Raw genomic sequence first — 16894 nt, forward strand, 5'->3', positions numbered from 1 at the left:
TAACTTTACACATATGGCCATGATTGCTAGTGGTGGCGCCCTGTTGCGATGGTAGCACATTTTGTGAATCAGCATGGCCTCCGTGATCGGATGGCGCTCGCTGGCCCAGTGCGCCACCAGATCCTCAGAGGCCTCAGAAACAACTACGTCATTCTGGTTCCTTATTGTAGATGGCGCCAGAGATCTCGGAACCGCGCCGTTCCCAACCGATAGGCAGCCGTAGCGGTGGCTGCGCGTAGGAATAAATAAAAAAATATGTAGATACAACGCTGGGTGTTGGAATCTTCGTGAAACGAAGCTTTCGTGATGCGGTTACTGAATTGCTTATAAATTTGTTCATTTCAATCGTGTGTCTATAGCGCAAGGAAAACCAGCACGCACATGGGCTCTCTCGAATACGTGTGCTACGCATTGTGACGAATCTCATATTGGCTCTTCTTTCTTGATTTCTTCTTATTGATGTTATATGTATGGGCCGCTTCTTCGCCAATCCCCCGTTGTGGGTTCGTGCCTATAATGTGACAGTCACGAAGGTCAACAACACGTGGCGAAAATCTGAATGAACTGGTTCGCATTGGCACGAGACAAGAAAGCGTGCATTTGGTACCGCCTGTTGTAAGTCGCCTGCAGTTGCCACTTTTACAACTGCAAAAGTTGTACTTTTTCCTGTGGTACATGCTGTGCACGTCGTCATTTATAGGTGCTTTCTAGGTCATCAATATGTGATATGTTGGCCAGTGCTTGCATGTTTCTTGCGTATGGTTGAATCAGTACCAAGTTAGATAGAAAAGACCGTTTGTGGCCTAACAGAGCATCGGACTGATTTGCTGGGAGGCCGAGCTTCGATCCCACGATCAGGCCACGTGATTCAAACTACTTTTTATAAGTATGAGCTGTGCATCATGAGAGCAGCACCCAGCGGCCGCGGTCAGGAAAGCCAAGTACGGCTCGCAAAAAGAAAAAGAAAAGCTTCGCTTTAAAATAATCGACGCTTTGCGACGAATCAGTGAAAGCGCATTGACTCAGCACAGAGACAACAGTTGGAACGCGATTGTATCAATTGAGACATTCAGCACGGAATTCCGGCAGAAACTTCCGAAAATGATTGTCAAGGACAACGTTAGCTTCCTTGAAGGTATTCAAAGGAGCTGACGAAATTCCTTTTTCAAGGAATTCTGTTGAGTTGCGGCTTCGGCAGCCACTTTTCCAAGCTCCCTCGAACTGAAGCGCCAGCGTCTTGTTACGATTCTCTTCATTTTCCATTATTTCTTCCCTTCGTCATTGCCTTTCAATTAACCGCGGCCCCAATATCGCCATCGTTTTCCCCACAGAAAGGCCGATGTTAACAAATGGACGCAATCGTACGGAAAGAATCGTCACAAAATACAGCCCCATATGCTCTTTCTACAAAGATGCCGAACGGGACAATTAAGTTGCGAAATTCCTTCTTTTCTGCAAGTTGCTTTCTTAGAAATTCACCATATCTTTTAAACACCAGTTGCATCAGTCATAAATTCGCCTACTTACGCAGTTCAACCTGCATTGGTTTCTAGTTTTCTTGTTCCATCAGTTAGACAAGCGACTCGATCTAAATGTGTGGCCTGTTTTCCGGTGTCCTCTCTGTCAGCGCTACCGCAGGCTAACCAGTCACGTCTTAAGACCTACTTTGCGTTTGTCTTCGAATGTTTATCTAAACTAGCCCGAGCAGTTCAACCGAGTTGTAGGCGTACTTACATTGCAGGTGTTGCATGTGATGACCGTGATACCATACTTTCTACGGGAGCGAGTAGTCATGCATCCTTGGTAGACAAATCACGTTTACGCGACGAAACGAAATAAAACACCGCCGTAAAGATGGTAATGACCGTAAGGCGTCGATATAGACCCGATGACCGCAGCGCGATGTAGTTGCAAGTCAAACAGATCCATAAAAAAAAAACCACTGCTGCCAAAATTCCAAGCTTAGACAAACAAAATTATGCCGAGACCATCCACTCCACATGAACTGAATCTCAGAGGCCCTGCCCACTGTGACCTTGCCCGCTGCTGTGTTTATCCGCTGTATGTCCGCGAGGTAGCGGACGAGGCATCTGAGATCTAGTACTAAAGAGATTGATTCCGAACAAGTCCAATGTCAATAAAAAAAAATAACTTCCATTCGTTGGGCGGTTCTAGCCGGATAGACAAGAAATCCAAACTTGCATAGCCAAGCCAAGCCTGTGGAGAACGCAGCAGCGGAAGTCCGGATAGTTCTACCCCCGTCTACTACCCACTTTAGGTCAAATGGCGGACGGGCTACAAATTTATTTAGGTCACAAGGGCTTATTTAACATGGACTATCATCAAAGTGGACGAGCACATTTGATTTCCGCCCCACTTGGAATGCGGTCGGCACGGTCGGAAGTCGAACCCACGGCCTCGAGCTCAGCTGCAGAACGCTACAGCAGCTGAGGCTCTCTGCGTGTACTCGGTCGAAGTTTCAAGGCTTTTTTTTTATGAGAATGCTGCTGTCCATACATTGTCTCGTTGGGTTTTTTTTTCGCTTTGCTTCCGAGCGCAACGTTACGTGGGCTCGAGTGACGGCAGCGATGGCCGTGCTAAGCTTTTCTGCGAAGCATTGGGCGCGTGTCACTGTAGTCTGCGTGGTCAAATTTAATCCGGAGTTCTACACACAGCTGTCTCTCATAGACCCTCTGTTGATTTGGGACGCTGAATGCCAGCAATCATTCGGGACGCCACGAAATCCTGGTTGGCGTATCGAACCAGTGACCTCGTATAGGTAGTTTCCACGTCGTGCCACGGACGTCATCATCTGACCTCATTCACAGAATCGTCTGCCACGTTAGCGCTAAGTTTGAAACAAATGGGTCAGATTAAGGATCAGCTTCCCATCCCATTACTACGCAAACGTGTCGGCTGTATGATGTCGTGGCAAACAGAGTTTCAAACAAAAATAATTCTACAAAGCTCAGCCACTAAGGCAATGTTGATCCATACAGGCGGGTTTGTCTCACCTTCGTGTGTGAGGGTTCAAACGTGCTTGTGAAGTTACTTATTACGCTTTATCTTTGTAAATTATGAAGCATTCACTGTACTCTAAAGGCAGCGAGGAAATTAGTATCTGCATATGCGCTCAATCATTGCGATTATTTGCATTCATAAAGCATTCGGTTGTTGAAAGTGATGAAACTGCATGGTCACAAAGCCGGTTAAAGCTTCAGCAATGTAGTTAAGGCACCTCCATCATTCCTGCTTTCGGTGAACCCCTATTTTTGCAGGTCCTATTGACACTAGCGCCACAGATCCCACTAGTTAGAAACTGTATGGTTATGCACTTCATATCTTAACATATGTAGCCCATCTGAATTTAATTGCAGGATGCTTTAGACACTATATAACAGCCGTGGGTGCTTTTCTGGCGTTGTGAAAAAAAAATGGACGAGGAATAAATGCAAACAGTACACATCAGTTTCGTTAAGGTATCTCAGTATATTTATTCTACACATACGAAAGAAAGTAAAGAAAAAAAACAAGGAAAAAACTCGGGGATCTCACACACAACATTCAACATTTTGACAGGCCGCTCGACTCTCAACACGGCAATGGTCTCAACTCCGCCGACATGTGACAGAATGGAGCGAACAGCTGAGGCTGGAACAAGCAGCATTGCACGACTCGTGCCAGTGTGTGGGTTGCTGACAACCCACGCATTCTTCGGGTTGCCTCACGTTAGCAATCGCGGCGAGAATTGTTCGGTTAAGGGCACAGAGCAACCTTGACTTAGGAAAACCGCGAGCGTGCGTACGCTGGCACGAACCTCGTTTAGTGTAAATAATGTTTCGTATTCGCATTTCTATATCTCACACTTACGACTAGACATCGGAGCTAAATAATTTTCCGGCAAAGGCTAGAAATAAATGGAAACACAAGTGTAGCAGATATTTAAGCACGACGGTTAGGGAATATAAAAGTACAAAACGCTCGCGAGAAAGAGCGGCACAAAAAAGGTTGCGCAAGGTCCTTCAATACACCTTGAAAGCACGGATGGTTAGCAAAACTTCGCACGACATATACTGTATGTTACGTCAAAAAGCATTATCGTGATAGTGAGTGACAGTTAATAAATGAAGGCTCAAGAAACGAAATTTCGCTGGAAACAGGTGGCTGCATGTTTGGGGGGGGGGGTGCTTACTAGCACACAACTTCATAGGCGAGGATTCAGCACTGCAGATGAACGTGCGCAATAGCTATGTACACTATATAGAAGAAACAAAAACACACACTCTGTCCATATACAGTTGACTTGTTTGTCTTATGTACAAATGTTATGTATGTATATATTTATATGTAGCTCACAACGGTAACTGACAAACAGACTTTGTGAGAGTTCATCTGCATTGTACAGTTCGTAATGATGCACAGACCAGCTAAGTAATGTAACATACAACACTTTCTTTGTGCTATGTTAGCAAAGCTGTCACAATTGGAGAAACTTGTCCAGACATTCAGCTCGCCAAGAGTGTGTGATAGCACAGAGATGACTAAACAGACAGTGTGAGGTCTTTAGGCCAGTAAAAGAACGAAAATGAAAATGTAGAACATACAATTGCATATTTGTGGATCAGGCTGAAGTTCGCTAAACAATTGTTAGTCCACACTTGCACACTAAGCTCCATTGTTATAGCAAACATTAAATAATTATTTAGGGAGTGGTTAGAGCGTTCGCTTCAACAACGTAGCCGATAATTGTTTTACCGATATAGGCCTTTCGTAGTGTATCGCATAAAAAACTTTTCTGTAGGAGACTGATGATATATTCAAGTCATATTGTTTTGAGAACTAATGAGGAGCGGCGTGTTAAAGTGGGGCATACTGTACACTAGCAGATAACATCCAATGAGAAAGAAAACTTCCTAAAGGCGCGTTAGAATGTGTTAAAACGAACAGCGTAATTATAAGAATTAAAATGTTAAGAGTTACACGATCGCAACAAAGTTTGCTTTAGATGAAAACCCATGACGTAAGATGATCGGTATAAGTAAAACATCATCAAGGCGGTCGCTAAATAGCTGTTATAGACGCCATCTTACTTGCGATACGATGCTTATCTTTTCAAGAAGGACAATCAGAGCACGATATCAACGGCAAGGACAACACGGAATAAGAAAGTATGCAAACGCGTTTACTCGGAAACATTATCTATCAAATTGCACTTCTATTTTGGTGAATACGGCAACACTGGAATGCATTTCGCTTCGATTTCCTTCTTCCTGTTGTACAACGGAGTCACCTTATCACATATGTAGTCGTTATATTCACGTATTTGTGAAACCTGTTGTCTGGTTCAATGCTTTTCTGAAGAAAACAAACTAATTGTAGGTAAAATTACAACACTGAAGTTATCCTAGAGGACATAGTTTACATGATTAGAAAGGCGGCTTTTATTGATCCTTCTACATTTGACCAATACTTTGATCTCGTCATCATATCTGTGCATTTACCCTTAGTTCCTTGCAGATATACGTGACTTATATGTGAATTGTTCGCACATAACTTTAGTTACACAATAAAATACAAAGCTACCTTAGTTGCCAATTACCGCGGTAAATCTATTTAACAGACTCATTTGCGCGCGTTCTCTCATACCGCTAGATTTCGAGTAAAGCCTCCAAATTTTAAATGTGCGTTCACAGAAATTGCCAGAAGCGAACGCATTATCGACAACAGAACGATTATTACATTAGATCAGCACCTTATAACCTTTCCTTGCGGCCGACTCCTATGAGTGACGATGGCTATTCACAAGTTTACGCAAGTAAATTCTTAAGTTCTGGAAACGTCCCGCTCACGTACTCGTAAGTCCAAGCAGGCTTGTCAAAGTCTATAAGCATCCGGATAGACTTTTTACATTAAGATATGTTTATCTGTAATACATTGCCTTTTCGCCTCGCATAGCGAACAGACTGATACAGTCACACAAACACAAATCGACGCAAAATAACAGTCACTGTTTGTGTTTGGATAGGTTACAGTGTCTCACAAGTACGAGAGTCACTGCGGAAGGCCCGAGCAGGAACTGGGCCACATGACACAATTACCATATGTAGCTGCGTGGTGACACTTCTCTATATGGCACTCTTTCTCCTAATCTAGAAATGGATGAGTCTTCACAACTAAAAGACAGACAAGAGGGTGGAACATGTGTCTAAGTACTATAGAAATGCTCACTCACTTGTGTCTACCAAACACACATACGCAACCTGACTGTAAATTTTCAATTACCTGTACAGTTGCGTATGCTGCCGTTTCGTAAACCCATATCAGTAAACAACCAGTACGCGCATGTAGTCACTTGATATTCCGTGCCTACTTCCATCCATCTTTGCTTCAAACGTTTCAGTGCTTCCAGAATCAGAAAAGTTCACCACCCATTATTTTGGACACGCTAGCAAAAGTTGTTTTAGAGGTTATTTACAGCAAGGAGGTTTATCTCCAAAGCTAGAGCTACAAGCTACGTATTAGATAAGTTCACAATGAGCACGGTGCCCCAAACGATAATAATCGAATAGGAAGGTTGCATCGTATCGATAAAAAAAATCGCCAGGCCGGTCGTCCTTGACTACTTCGTTTGTTGCCATCAGCACCTTCATAACGTAAAACTAATGTGCCCAGTTCAGTAAGGAAGCTTTGATAAACAAAATGTAAAACTGCAGTTTCGGTCCTGTTCCGTGTACTGCATTTCTGTTCAAAGTTGAACCGAAATGCCCATTACTCCTGCGACATCTTATCCCCTCAGTGCAATGACCAAGCCTTAACTAGCTTACATTTACACATTTAATAAAAATAATGTAACATCCGCGCTGACAGAAAACGCAAACCCATTGGTTCACCGACCCAACCACTCATGAGCATGTCAGGCAATAGCCATTAGACATTAAGTGGCTTAAGTACTTGTGACAGAAACTGTAACGTTAGCACTGACTACCGCATTGAATTAAAAGCAAGCCCAAAGGTTCATCCTCTACGAACAAAGCAAGCACAAAACTGTAGAAGCAGTCCTATGGACAAGGCTTCACATCAGCCAAACTCTTCGCAACACGTCAAGGCGAAAGTCTGGCGGGGTTGACTTACATGTACTTATAACAGAAGCTGTAACATTAGTATTGACTTCCGCCCTGAAAGGAAAAAACCCAACGGTTCATCCTGTAGAAAGAAAGCAGAAAACAGATGGGGGCATAGTGATTGAGAAGGCCTCATGGACGGCTCAACCACTTTTCAGCACGTTAAGGTGACAGTCATGAGGCCTTAACTAGTGTACGCACTTATGACAAAAGCTGTTAAGCCCGCGCTGACTGCCGTCTTTGAAGAAATCAAGCCCATCGGTCCACCACGTGTGAACAAGGTGCAATACAGGGTAGGAGAGGCAGACTGCTAGACTAGGCCTCATGACTTTAGCTTCCGCGTCACTATGCGGTCCCGAGAGGTGTCGTGCACTGCCGACCCGTTGACGATCACGTGATGCCCGTTCTCGGCCAGCAGCGACGAGGCGTTGTTGGCGGCAGGGCTGCTGCCGCGGCGTCGGTTGCGGCGCGTCTTGGAGAACTCGTCGCCGAACACGTCGCCCGTGCGGAGCGCCGATATGAGGTCGTCGAACTCTCCCTTGTCGTCGGCCGTTGCCCTGCCGTTGAGGGCGGCGGGTCCACCGGCCTTGAGGCTGTTGATGGAGCCGTTGAGCGTCGCCGAACCATTGGCTCGGAGTGCGGCCAGGCCTCTGAGGGTTCCGTCCTTGCGTTCTCGCTTCTGCAAGGACAAAACGGAGGAATAAAAAAAAGAGCGTAATGACTTAAACGGATATTACATACAAACGGTCAGTTTACGCTGATAAAGCGGTCTTTGAAAGCTATTTTCGTGAGTGCCGTGATAATGGGTTGATTCTTATCAGATTAAAATACGGAGAAAGTTCAATTTCTTTAAAACTTCGATATGGAACTCCAGTGCCGGTATGTGTGACGAAAGAGATTTGAAGGTATTTATTTCGCATTTGCGCCTCGTTGGCTCAGTAAAAGCTCGCGAAAGTTCGCAAAGTTCAATTTTCGTCTTTTGTAGAGTACAACGTAGTCCGTTTTTACCAATTAACAAATAACTGGGCCCTAGCAGATGCCGTCAGCTATCTACCATGTCACGTCGAGCTTGTTTGGCCACTTCAAGGCGGCGTCGACACCCGCCTTTCGTTCTTGCGGACTTTTGGTTTACATCAGCGCCTTTTATGGTAAGAGTGGCTTCTTGGTATATTGCTGAACGGTAAATTGTATTACAGGTAAAATTCCTTTTCTCTTTAGTGTCCCTTTAAATCTCTTCGGGCACTGTGTGCACAGTAGTATATGCCATATTAATGCCTCGAAAGCAAAAGCACCGATGAATAGCAATAATACAAAACGCGAGGTACCGCGAAGCCGACGCGTTACGACAACGAAGAGCCGCGGATCCTGAGCTTCGCGTGTACCCCTCTTCAAGGTAATGGAAAGGCGGTCAATTTTTTGTCATGAGCTCACGTAACACTGTATTCTATTGAATTCCTTGACGAATGCTAACCTTGCTCACATTCCTCAAAGATGTTTTCTTGCTTCCTAAAGCACATACTGATTGCAGGGAAATGACAACTTCATTCCGCGCTATTAGAATATGAAATTGTGTTCCTTACCCCATCAAAACATCTTCGCCTCTTTCTATTTTTCAAAATAAATCAAAAACATATTTTTAGTAAATACCCTATTTCACATGCATTCGCATGGGTATGTTTCTACTCCTTTTTTTATTTTCCTAGTGTGGTTTGTAACCAATTTATGACATAACGACGTGCCTTCACTCGTATATTTTCACTGTTGGTTAGAGTTTCTATTTCTGGAATAAATTTCTGGCGTAGTAAATAAGACAATTTTGTCTACTTCGTGTTTCTATAATTAGAGTGAATTGATTAGTTTGCCTTTTCACTTTTTATGTTTCTGCCTATTTCTACAGTTGGTTCAGTTTTCTATCGTCTTACATAAATTTCAGTTTTTCAGCTCGTTTGTAATTTCCTTCTATCAATTACGTATAGAGGGTACCGCTACGTTCACCTGACGATGCGACCCTTTTCTGCATATTTAATTTTGTAATAATGTTTTCATAAACTCAAATAAACTTGAACCTTGGGCAGAGATGAACCGCGGCCTTGTCCTTGGGTTAAATGTCGTGGTTCATATCTCAAAAGGGGGCGTACGGGTATGTTTCTATTCCTTTTTTTATTTTCCTAGTGCGGTTTGTAACCAACTTATGTGATAACGACGCGCCTTCGCTCGTATATTTTCACTGTTGGTTAGAGTTTCTACTTCTGGAATAAATTTCTAGGAGTGGTCTATGAATTTTCTTTGTTCAACCACAGACGGCCTTGTCGTAAAGCTTCCACCGGGGTTGTGCTAGCGGCCGCAAGTACCGAACCTCTAAAATATTTTGGAGGACGCTTAATCTTCGCCTTTGAGAGTGGAAAGCGGTAGCATTCAAAGATCCCTGACTGTTTCTCACGCTTCCAAGCCACGGCGGCTTATGTAACCATAACGTTTACTGGGAAACGCTGACAGTGAACGCTGCGCATGTGGGCGAGCTTTCTGGCAGAAACGCGGCTTCCTGCATGGGCCGCGTATGCACCGAAGCGAGCGCCATCTGGATAGTGTAGCAAGAAGCCGGGCACGCCGCCCTGTGAACAGTACAAACGCTGTAAAAGGGGTTTGCGCTTCGGCGTAACAGATTTATGTTTGCTCGTATATTCAAATTACGATTCGACGCTATCATGTCTGTAGGTTATGTGTAAGTCGCACTTTACGATTTTTCTGACGAATTTTACATTGAGAAATTCAATTAGTTTAGTAATGTCCCTGCGCTACACAGAGAGCCTGCGCGGTTAGGTACGCATAGTTCGGAAATATTTTTCGCTCAAAGACAGTCGGCGCTGGACGCGGGATGCCGACGCCTTATATTCTGGGACACGGGGCCCTTAACGCTGCCGCACTGATAGGTACAGCTCCCTGTCCACCAAGTGCCCGGCCATTATATGACCTAAAAGCGTGGAAAATGTGTTTGTCCTAAACCCTTTGCGTTTTATGGTGCTCATCGTTCAATGTAACATTCGTCACTCTTACCTGGCCTCGTTCTTGAACAAAAAAGCGAAGTTGCCTTCATCTAAGCCTCTCGACGTAAGCTGTACGTTTGGGAAACATGGTCACTTTATGCACACAACACAATCTTCCAGCGCAAGTCAAATCAAAAACATTTTAAGATGTATGCGTTCATCAAACGTCGCCTGTTCTTCGGCTGAACGCACGAAGTGTGGGCCGCTCCAGCTGCCGTTGCTTCAACGCAGCGTTCTCTTCGGCAGAACGAACAAAACGCGGCCTCCCCATCTGACTGGCAGGCCAGAACTGGGGGAAATGGCGGGCGCGAGGCGAGCGAACACACGATCACAACCTTTCCCTCCACCGGAGAGAGAGGACGCCTGTGAGTGGCTCGCGCCTTGCGCTGCGTCTACTTTTCCATGTATATAAAACCCCGCTTTAGTAGGCACGTCTGATGAAGCGACAGCGGCTACATCTGTTAGCTTCGGGGTCTCGCAACCAGGAGGTGGGCGATTCGAATCCGCCGCCCGCCAAGTAATGTTACATTCGCGCGGCTTGTGTTTTTTCGAGCGGCAACACCAACACAAACACCGACACGAGTGGGGCACTAGAAGCTTCGCTTGAAAAGCTGTGCGTTCTCGGTGGCACCGGGATTCAAACCCAGTACCTTCCTAATGCGAGGCAAGTGCTGAACCGGGGAAGGCACCGTTGCTGTAACTTCTTGAGTTGAGAGTTCGTTGAGAGTAAGAAAAGAGCAGCAGCAGCACGAAAACTTCCTTTCTTTTAGATTTTAAGGAGGAAAACCCAGTTCCCTGAACCTAGGCTAACGATGATGAGAATGTCTCGCCAGCTGCGACCCAGTTGTTCTCACCTCGGCCTCTTGCCTGCTGCGCCGCTCCTCGTCCTCCTTCTTCCGCCTGAAGTTTTCGTTGTCGTTCTTGGCCTCATTGAACGAGACCAGGAACGAGTCGAAGATGCTGAAGAACTCATCGGGTGGCACCTGGACCGGGTCTTCCCCAAACCTCCGCGCAGTCTTCTCGTACTGGCAAAATGGAAGAACAGAACAAGGCTCAGGTTACAAAAAAATTCATACGTCGGTTAAAATTTGAGCAAGAAAGAAGCTAACCGGAAGATGAGTTAAGAAGATGTGATTAACAGTGGCGGGACAAGGAATGTCGCTAAAGCCACACGTTTGGACAAGCAGTCTTGCCTTCGCGTTGCTGCCCTGTTGAAGACAAATGCGCTTGTTGAAATGTTTGCTTCAGGGACATTCTTTGTCCTACGAGCATTAATGCGTCGGCTAAGCGCTTAGCATTGCTTTCCTTTCTTTCTCATTCTTTTCTTAGTGGAGACGACACACCTCTGCATATATACGATGCTCGTAAATTTCTTTTCGTGAATGATGCAGAAAGAAAGTATGTTTAAGAGACTACGTACGGACATTTTCCAATATGGCGACCATTCTAGCTCATCGTGTTTATGAGAATTTCCTGGGTGGTAGACTGGGTTTCTAACAAGAGTATATTCACGGCAACGCCCACCGTAGTATCACCGCCTGAGAGTGTTTTATGAAAGCTACGCTTATTTATTGACGCTATGTGCGAAAAACTGTGTCAATATCTCCAGAAGAATAGTGGTACGTAGTTCTAAAATAATAATTGTTGTTGGATGGCCCAACCAAAATTACTAATTTTCCGCCTATGATAAGCACATGTTCTTGTGAGGTATTGCCCCAAGATATGCTCTTGTATATCTCACCTCCTCCCTCTCCTGTTATATTTCAGTAGCTGTAATACCTTATTTCGTTTCTACAGGTTAAAGTATGGTCAGCACTTCTTCATGAGCAATAGGCATAATAACTATCGGGATTTTGAAAAGTTGGAACGTGGCTACTCGCACAATATTAGCCGTACGCTGAAATATATATTTGCATGTATTATTCCTGACAAGCGTCTCGCCGAAGTATTCTACTGTTAACTATGGAAGTCGTACAGCACCCTAAACATCCGTATAGCTAGGCGCAAATGTTCGGCATGGTACGTAACACGCTGCGAACTCTTTTGTCCATACTCACTAAAAACAACCAACATCACGGAGCACCCTGCCTGCCTGCGTGCGTCTCTGTCGGGCAGCGCTAGCTAGATGTCGCAACGATACTGTACCTCGCACGTTTAAGCACAAAGGCGCCAGACTGGCCGCTCGCTCACACACATACCGTCATATTACAGTTCGATTTTTTTGGATGGTCTGTGTCCGAGAATAATGGCATACACCACGCTATAAATCCGAGGAGAGGTTGCAAGGTTCAGGTGTGCAGTTGGCGGGATAATTCGCAGAATAAAGAGGCCGCAGTGAGTGTCATCTGCGCAAACACCACTCATGTCCTCAGAGTCTGTGCCGCACGCCGTTTTTTTAGGCGTTCTTAAAGTACGGAGGCACTCGCTTTCCCTTTTTATTTGGTCTGAGAAGCGTTTCTTTCAGTCTTAACAATCAGGGATGAAGTAACCGAGTACTGCGCGACAATATTCCCGTCAAGAAACTAACCCTGCAGCAGGGTACTACTCACCCTCGATTTCATGTCGAGGAAACTGTCCTCCAGCTCCGAGAATTTGTACGTGGCGCCGGTGATGAACTCTTTCATGACGAGAACGAACTTGTCGCCTGGCTGGGCCGGTTGTCCTCGCAGAAAGTCCAGCTCCTTCTGAACCTCGTTGAGGCCGGTCTTGAGATCCCTGATCTCTCTCTCAAGCTCGCCCAGGCTGCGAAGGAAGTCGTTAAGATTAAGATCGGCACACTGAACCTGTAAATGCGTCTACTTGCAGTCTCCATGCATCATGGTCATTTTGATGATTTGTGAGCTTAAAAGCAGTGTTAAATATGGCTCAGAAGTAGTTGTAGCTATATGCCATTTTATTCAGCTTCTTTATAAGCCCATAAGTGCTTCTAAATGGTCATGGCTGGAGTGGTTCTGATAATAATTCTTGCATTGTTAAAGGATAAGCGAAATTTTGAAGTCTAAGCATATTTTTTTATGGTGGGCGAATATTCGAAAGTTGTAATTCGGTTTGAACATTACACACTAACTAATTGTATTCGAAAATGAACCATTTCGTATTTTCGAATATCCATAACTAACCAGAGATACCGCAACAACCAACTGTTAAACTTCGGTTAGTGTTCTCCGTCTGCTAAAAAAAGTATCATAATTTATCGGAAGTGAAACGAAAACAAAAGCTTTCGAAGAAATTTAGAAAAATAATGGGTAATGCGAAGCTTCGTTTAAGGGTACATTACAAGCTGTAACATTCGTGTTTAGTCTCTCATGTTGTATTTCTTACAGCCTAGTCATGGAGCAGTTACATATTAATGCTACAGCCAATGATATTTTCCTTACCCAGAACGTCTTATGTCTTTTGCAGCCATGCCTTTAACATTTTTATAACTTTTGATACAGCAACTACTCATTCTTGCAAGCGTTGTTTTAGCCAGGCTGTAAAAAAATTTGAAAGGTGATTTGTGTAGTTTATATTAATAACAATTATTAATCTTCTGTTTAAATATCATAATGTCTCCGATAGTTTGCTGTCCTTATTGCGCTACTACATACTGTCGTGGTGCCTAATTATACCTAATGTACTTGCTGTAGATATATGCGCATGCACTGGGATATTCTATATTCGGTACTTAGTGTTCGTATTCAATTCGCACTGAAATAGTTTATATTTGTCCACCTCTAATATTTCGCTTTATTTTACAAGTTATTTAGCAAAACTACCGGAACCTGGACTCAAAAATACTGCTACGAAGATTAATTTTCTCATTAGCTCAATACCTGTTTACATATCTTCATTCGCAATGAAAATATATATAGCACAATAATAAGAATTTCCATTAAAACGCCCAAACTGGGCAAAACTGACATGGCATGTGCTGCTCCGCAAGGTGAATTTCAGTATTGTGAATGAGCTTTTTTAAAAATTCACGCAAACGTTCTAACGACCTCACGTAAGTACTAAACCAACGTAAGCTATCTGTAGCTTTTAAAGTGTAGCAGATAAAGCTTACGGCACAATACATATACTTTTGGTGCAAAATTACAAAGTAGACTTCGTAGTTGTATATTTTGTTACATTCAATGTTCGTTGGAAGCTTCGTGAAACATCTCAGGCTAAACAGTCGGTGGAATTTACCTCTCTGTTTTATCTGCAATATATTTTGTTCAGAGTGGTTTACATGATTTTGACATGCAAAATTGCTATTGGTACCCGGAGGGTGATGCTAGAAAGTGTTCTTATTACGACTAGATTATAAATGAGGACTAATTGCACAATGTTCAAATAAAGTAATATATTGACACTCGCACTTGTTTATCTCTTCACCCACGATCAACCATTACGAAATTAGTGCTCCCCGCCAGAGGCGCTTTTATGTTTCAGATCTTCCTTGAATCTTGTCACCGATACCATAGCAAAATAATCTTGTCCGCAATCAGATTACATGAGGGAGGAGAACAGTGGTGTACATTCTAGATAGTGCACAAGAACCATCAATTACGCTGGAATGGATGATGAGCCACGGTGTAAATATCCGACGCACTTGACCCATAGATCAGGTCTCAACGAAATACAGCTGTGCTCGCCACTATCGTGGTGTCTGAGTGTACCTTGTTTCTGTGGGCATAAGTTCGATCAATAAAGAGTTAGTTTCGTGACACTGAGTCGTGCCATGGTCGGGTCGTTCAGCATCATGACAATTTGACAATATGTCCCCACCACCTTAGCTAATACGCTATGATGGTCATCTTCTGCGCATGAGCAAACAGCTATTTTTAAAGTGTGTTGTTCCTAACAGAAAAAGAGTGAGGCATTCTTAAATATTCAAGAAAATTTCTCTCTCCATGACAAAATCATTTATCCGTTGACAATTTATTCTAAAACAGCTTTATAGATTTACCATAACTACATTGTCACTGCTGTCTAGCTACAGCGCAAATTCTTCAAACATTTTTAAATATTTCTTGGTACTCACTCAGCAGAACAATAACAGGGTAACAAAACTTTGTCAAAAACAAAGATTGTCAGCTTTTTCAGAGAGTAAGCGTTTTTTTTTCTCATATGATAAAAAAAAACGTTTTCTATACTCACTTCACTTTCGCTGCTCTCTTAACGTGGTGTATGTCCTCCTCCAGTTTCAGTGTATCTTTGAACTGCAATTGAAAAAGTTCAATGATATTAATACATTGCGCACAAATTTCTTAAAGTAAGCAAGAATGACAGCATATAATGGCAAGAAAAATTCTGCCAAGTGCTACAAAATGTATCGGGAGCAAGGAATAACTAAAGGTTCTTCCTGTTCATGTTCCATTGGGCTCAGGTTCACTTCCAACGGGGCAACCATATTTGATACTGTGTCCCGTTGAAGACATATTTCACATGACCGGGCTGCTGCACTAAATATATTGCCATTCGAAAATTTGTGCTTACCCTTAGCACCAATAATTTGTTTGTAAATTCTCGAAACCAAATGCCAAATTGACTGGCACTTTGGCTGACCATACTTGCATAAAATTTCAACAGGACTCGAGTACTAAACGGCTATCTATTTTGCAAGTATTTGTCCTTGGTAAGCTAGGAAATACCTCTGGAACTCTGCAGGCTAAGTCAGCAGAGTTACTGAAAGCTTTTAAATTTTTTAAATTATTGAAAACATTTAAAAATGTGTTTATTGATCTAGATGAAGGACTGGTTTTAATTGTCATCGACAGCTGTAGGAATGTCCATCAACAACTGGAGCAGGAAACATTTTACCTATAGGCAGCAGACTTTAATCACATGACCGGCTAAAACACGAAAATAGTGGTTGAAGTAAACTATAGCGAGACCTATATGGTGAATGTTAGTGAACTGAAGAGCTAAGTGGCTTGCTGTTGCGTTAAGACCGCAAGCGTAGAAGTAAACTCCAAGCAACTACTTTGACATCAAACAGAAATCAATTCAACTTTTCCTTGTAACTCAAGCATGAACACTTTTCTGGAAATTGACTACTCACCTTCTTCTCTAGGGTCTCAATTAAGTAGTGAAGCAGGGTGTAGTTCCTGTTGGTACTGGACTTGGTGTCGGCAAGGTGGTTAAGACTGGACAGTTTAAAACCCACTGCATTCCCCCGCTGGCCGCGATTCATGTAGTTACCGAAAGCCAGCACAACCTCCAGGAGTTTCTTGAGCCGTTTGCTCCGTTGTACCTCCTTCGATGCTTCCACAACAGCTGAAACACGAGATGATCGAATGAATCATGTGGACCGTTAGCAGTGCACAACCGTAGGCGTAGGTACCGTGCACTCAAGGCACTCAAAAAATTATGTAGGTCTAAATAGCATGCTGAAACCTATGTCAATCGAAGCTTCGGGGAAGTGGTTCAATATGTGCTGTATACGTTTAAGTGGGAAGCATAAAATTGCATCTGCGCTCTTCTTTTTCAACGAGTGATCTCATGGAACGTTTATGCCCCGCCCAGGTTACAACATTATTGTCAGGCGTTCATTATGTTTATTCACTACAGTGTTCACAAGCTTGACCGAAGTGAAACCACCAGTTCAAGTGGATACACACTGTCCGACAATGGCCATGCTTGATCCTTGACGTAGCATGAATTGTGTGACGAGGTGTATGAAGATAGTAGAACGATACACATCTACATCTCAGATAAACTTATATCACAGCCAAAATGTGCAAGCACATTTAGGACTTT

At 43.5% G+C, this 16894-nt stretch overlaps 1 protein-coding gene across 3 annotated transcripts in view; it reads right to left on the reverse strand.

Annotated features, from left to right (window-relative positions):
* Positions 1 to 3469: 3469 nt before the first annotated feature.
* The window catches only part of DAAM (disheveled-associated activator of morphogenesis-like protein), a 148858-nt gene continuing 135433 nt past the window's right edge, over positions 3470 to 16894 (reverse strand). For all 3 annotated transcript variants that reach the window (XM_075674992.1, XM_075674993.1, XM_075674991.1), the window contains exons 20-24: positions 16197 to 16411; positions 15293 to 15354; positions 12715 to 12907; positions 11020 to 11190; positions 3470 to 7800 (exon numbers count right to left, since the gene is read on the reverse strand). In XM_075674992.1, the coding sequence (XP_075531107.1) occupies positions 7444 to 7800; positions 11020 to 11190; positions 12715 to 12907; positions 15293 to 15354; positions 16197 to 16411 (998 nt within the window). In that variant the 3' untranslated portion in view covers positions 3470 to 7443. The remainder of the gene's footprint in view (positions 7801 to 11019; positions 11191 to 12714; positions 12908 to 15292; positions 15355 to 16196; positions 16412 to 16894) is intronic.

The sequence above is a fragment of the Dermacentor variabilis genome, chromosome 11 (assembly GCF_050947875.1).
Source record: "Dermacentor variabilis isolate Ectoservices chromosome 11, ASM5094787v1, whole genome shotgun sequence".
NCBI lineage: Eukaryota > Metazoa > Arthropoda > Arachnida > Ixodida > Ixodidae > Dermacentor > Dermacentor variabilis.